We start from the raw sequence: 4,707 nt of genomic DNA, 5'->3' as shown, positions 1-4,707 counted from the left end.
TGCCACACCACAGCTCCCTTGGGAGAGTAACGGGTCACTCTCATGTAACCCCGTTACACCAGGATTAAGACTCTATTCACCGCAATGGAGCCTGACCTCTCCCGGAGGTGGTAAGGGTTTCCATCTACATGGAGGGTTTCTCGACGCGTGTGGACCGCACCAAAAATTTTAATGCCCATTCACTTCGTTCGAGCAAGTAATGAATATCGTTTCAAGCAATTTTTGAAGTGTATAAGCCTTAATTATAAGAGCTTTAAAGTACTGTCGCTAAAAGTAGTAAAACATGAAATTAAACTTAAATCAAAACACATCGCGGCTGCTACTTTTCGTATCAACTTCACTGCAACTTTTAACAATTTAACAATCACCTCGTTCTACGTGTCGCCGATAAGAATTCTTCGCCGTGGGCGTTGGTTGCCTCTGCGTGTCGCAGAAATGCACCCAATGCACCGAGATAGCCCTCGTGCTTACAAAAGCGAGCCTCCATCGCCGCGTTTGACCAAAAATTAATAGCGTACGCTAACGTTCGCGACGAAATTTCGTTGTGCCGAAGAAAGTTTCCCACGAAAAAAATGTTCTTGGTTTTGTACAAAGTCGCATTCAGAAACGCAATTTGGCCGATATTCTGCGTGATCATCACTAATAGAGATCTTGCCAAATCGGCGTCACTCACATTTTCATGAGATTCGAAAATCATTTTACCAAAACTGCTGGCCACAGTCGCAGCGGGTAGCTTGAATTTGTCATAAGCCCCACCATAGATATCGCCCACACTCATGTCGACCGGTGTGTTCGAGCCATGAACGCATAAATCCAGAGCGTCGTCGTATGTTTCACAGCTGGTCATCAGACGGCATAATCCCCAATAGGTACCGCCGCCGATACTGCTTCCGCTCACACGTTCATACTCTCCAGGCCCTTTCACGTACAGAACGCTCACTCCTGACCCGATACTGACAAGCTGCAATGAGAAGCGATCCCAATCAACTGCGATTTCCATTGATATTGTGCGACATAACGTACCAGATACGGATAAACATCTTGATCAGTTTCAGTTTGGATAGTTATCACTCGCGACGCCGCTAGTGAGTCTAAATCTACGACCTACAATTGAGCAGTATAATTTATATATTCGCATAAACACTTAAATACAGAGACCCCAATCCATACTTCAAAAGTATAAACTTCGTCTGACAGTAACGTAAGGAGCAGATGGAGTCCCAACGTGGTGCAGTCGATCTCATCGTACTTTTTCAGCTCAATACCAGCAATTTTACTAAATGTGGGCCCAAACTATAAACAATGTCAGTAACATTAAAGCAGTTCAATGCAGACATCACACTTGAGACCTTGTGTGCTCCACCTCCCGTGCAGGGCAATATCCGCAGGGATTGATTTATCCCGTTGCTTACAATAAAGTTAATGGCATCACGCGTCTTATTGCTTTCATACCGCACAAAGTGAAACACCTGACGGCTGCATCAGCTAAGCAAATTCACAACAACAGCATTTTTGTATACCTACTCCATGGAGTGTCTTGGACTGAATTCGCAATCGTACATCCTGCACGCCCGTGCCACCGAACGATTCGTGTTCACGTAAAAATTTATTCATCTCGCCGGCTGCAATGTCTAGCGAGGCCGAACGCGGTCGCTTTCGCACATCGGTACTGACCTCATGACGCTCGAAGTACACGATTTTGGCCAGCGTGCCACCTACAGCAGCGTCAAACTAAAACATTTATGCTATGTAGGCTAGAACTAATGTACCAATATCCAGGCCAAAAGACGTTCCCAAGTCGGACCTGTAGTGATAAGGAGAACGATAATCTCAGCAGTACTTTTAACAATTGAGATCGACGTTTCAAAATTTGTTACGATTTTGATAATTTCTTGTGGTTGAGTCGCTGGCGCCAGATCCACTGACGGTTCTTCTTGCGCTTTAAGCATAAAAGCGCTACTGTCGAGGAGAATAAGAGAAAGCCGCCGGACAGAAGCGCACACTCGGCCATAACACGCATCTGATGAAGCGCGTTTTGGCCAATAGTATGGCGACTCGGAATCGTATTTTTATGAAAGACTTGATATTTGCTTTTACAAAAAAATCTATCCTTTTGATCACTGCCATAATATAATAATAACCCTTGATTTGTCGCAGCTTGTCAGATATTATCTGACAAGCTGCGACAAATCAAGAAGCGCTCCAGTAAGAATGTCTTGTATTTATTTATATACATTTAGAGCAGAATATAATCTAGAAAATTTGTGAAAAGACGCTCTTACATATGATCAAATAATAATAGATAATAAGGATGGGAGTTTCAAACTTTTGTGCAGTTGCCTTGTTAGTTGTCAATTTCATCAATTTCATTCTGCCAGAGATACCCCACGAATTGTTTCCATAAACTTGATAGCGCAATCAAGTAATATTACGTTTGGTAGCACTCGTTGGTCAAAAGCCGAAGCTCCTGCTAAATCAGATTTACGGCTGATATCTCCTTTCTTCTCTCCTCATTTTGATCTGTACCTTGCGGCCTTCGGGACTCGGTGGTTGCTCACAAATAAAGTCTTGCATGAGGGGTTAGTGAAGGCCGTAGGTATTTAATCGCCGAGAACCAAGGCTCTTTAGTTAGGGTTGCTATTGGTTTTTAATAATAATTTGCGACGTACAAGATGGAACAAGCATTTGCGGCATAGGTGCATGCAATGAAGCAGCAAAAACAGATGCTTCAAGCTTTGGTAAAAGTCCAGACAAATCATCTAAACATTAAAGCTGTAATGCAGCAGCAGCTCGCCGACCGCGGACCATGGGGGAACAGCGGAGAAGAAAATAGAAGGGCTCTTGATGCCAAAGTATTTTAGATAGATGGAAGAGAGTGTCGAATTGTACATCAATAAAGTCAACACGATTTTTAAAGCAATCCAAATGCCAAAGAAGAAATGATGTAGAGAGCTTGACAATGATGGTTGTAAATTTAATAGGACTCATTGCCGCATAATACCAAGAACATGCTCAGTCGACGGGAGCGTTACCATAGTTTCTTGTGGAGTTTGAGCCGGCAGATTCGCCAGATCGATCGAGAAGCGAATTGGTAAGCTTGAAACAGAAGAATAGCAAAGACTTCCTGACTTCATTGTCATTTAAATTACAGACATGTTGAAGCTTGACAATTTTTCGAAGTTTAACCGAGGATTAAGAGAACGTACAAGAGAAGAAGTACAGAAGTAGCGATGCGATACCATCCAGAAAGCACTAGAACTTCAGAGAGCGCATAACGTTCCATTGGGGCTTGATAAGCAAAGACGAAATCGAGACCAAGATCGATAGAGAGGACAAAGAAATTGGAATACCCACAACTCATCGCGGCAGGGATATGACAGCATGGAGGTCAACATGAATGTGTGACGAAGAAATAATAGCAGCAGACAAAGCATGACGTGCTAAAACCGAAAAAAACGGGACACGATGCTGCTCAATGAGCGCAACCGAGGCAACAAATAGGAAAGCGAAATCGGGAACTAGATCAACCACAAATTCGAGATCGAGTAAAGCAGAACAACATTGATATTACGAAGAATAAAGAGAGTGAATCTACTAGAAATAAAGACAGCGGAAGTAGAAAAATCAAAGAATTTGGTATGAGCTATGACTAGATCGAGGTAGAAAGATAAAAGAAAACGTTCTACAAAGGGCATTTTGAATTGGAAGAGTATGCGGATACTCATTAAATGTGAAGCTTCGGGCATAATTTGTTGGCCAGGACTTGATAAGAACGTCATGAGAGCAAATAAAGTCCTGGTGGAAAGCTTTGATGGCTCGTGAATATCAACTTGGAAACTAAACGAGATAACAGAAATGTTGCGGCACCACGGATGGATATTCAAAGACGTGTGTATGACCGAATAAAACTTGGGAGGAAACAAATATGATGTCATCGTAGGAAAGCCAAGGTTCGATTAAAAAAATCTAAAGATCACGGCATCCGATGCTGAGAAGAACCACATCTCGGACTCTCTCTGAGCTATGCATTCGGACCGCGTGGCCTTAAGCGTCTCCTTCGGATTGGAACCGCAGTGCTGGGGCATAGAGTAGCTCGGCTACAGGGTGTGGTTAAGTCGCTGGACCATTCACAACTGAGCTCTTCACGTCCAAATGGATCGTGAAGAGGGATCGTGGTGTGAATCAGTTAGCACACTCGCTTTAAAATTTTCAAAGCACAATTCGAACTCTTTTAACTCAGGCCGTGAACGGTCTGATGTATTGCGATCGCGACTTTGGTCTTCAAGCCGCAGACAAATTTTTGTGTAGATAGGTTAGCTACATATAAGAAGATCTTTTTCTCACACAATATCCATCTGTCTTTGGCATTCGCGTGTTGTCTCTGTAAGATTTTACCCTCAGCCACAACGTTGCGCACTCTGCGCATGATGCTTTCTCTCATCAAATCAAAATCACTCATTTACCGCGCAGTGTAGCCGGGTGATATCAGCAAGTCGAATTAGATTGAAATCCTCTCATCCACACATTTTGAATTACTTCGTGGCGGCATTAAAGGCACTTAGAAATTTTCGTCATTTTCTTTTAAGTTTTATGAAATATGGTAAAGCCTATTAAAGTATTCTGCGCATAATCAAGGAGTGGTAGCAACTTGCTCTTACAACTCGAATCTGGTTCGTCCGACCAACCGTTTGGGGATGGTCAGTCTGC

At 43.0% G+C, this 4,707-nt stretch overlaps 1 protein-coding gene across 1 annotated transcript; it reads right to left on the bottom strand.

Moving 5' to 3' along the window:
* Nucleotides 1-364: 364 nt before the first annotated feature.
* PHALS_13768 (pantothenate kinase) lies at nt 365-2,011 on the bottom strand (the record flags this gene model as incomplete). The annotated part of the gene is made up of 7 exons (XM_024729583.1): nt 365-961; nt 1,024-1,104; nt 1,171-1,293; nt 1,350-1,469; nt 1,525-1,715; nt 1,770-1,804; nt 1,878-2,011. The coding sequence occupies 7 exons, from the start codon at nt 2,009-2,011 to the stop codon at nt 365-367; spliced, it is 1,281 nt and encodes a 426-aa protein (XP_024579945.1).
* Between the last annotated feature and the right edge of the window lie 2,696 nt (nt 2,012-4,707).

The sequence above is a fragment of the Plasmopara halstedii genome (assembly GCF_900000015.1).
Source record: "Plasmopara halstedii genome assembly, contig: Scaffold_672, whole genome shotgun sequence".
Classification (NCBI taxonomy): domain Eukaryota; phylum Oomycota; class Peronosporomycetes; order Peronosporales; family Peronosporaceae; genus Plasmopara; species Plasmopara halstedii.
This window is presented reverse-complemented; position numbering and strand designations above follow the sequence as displayed.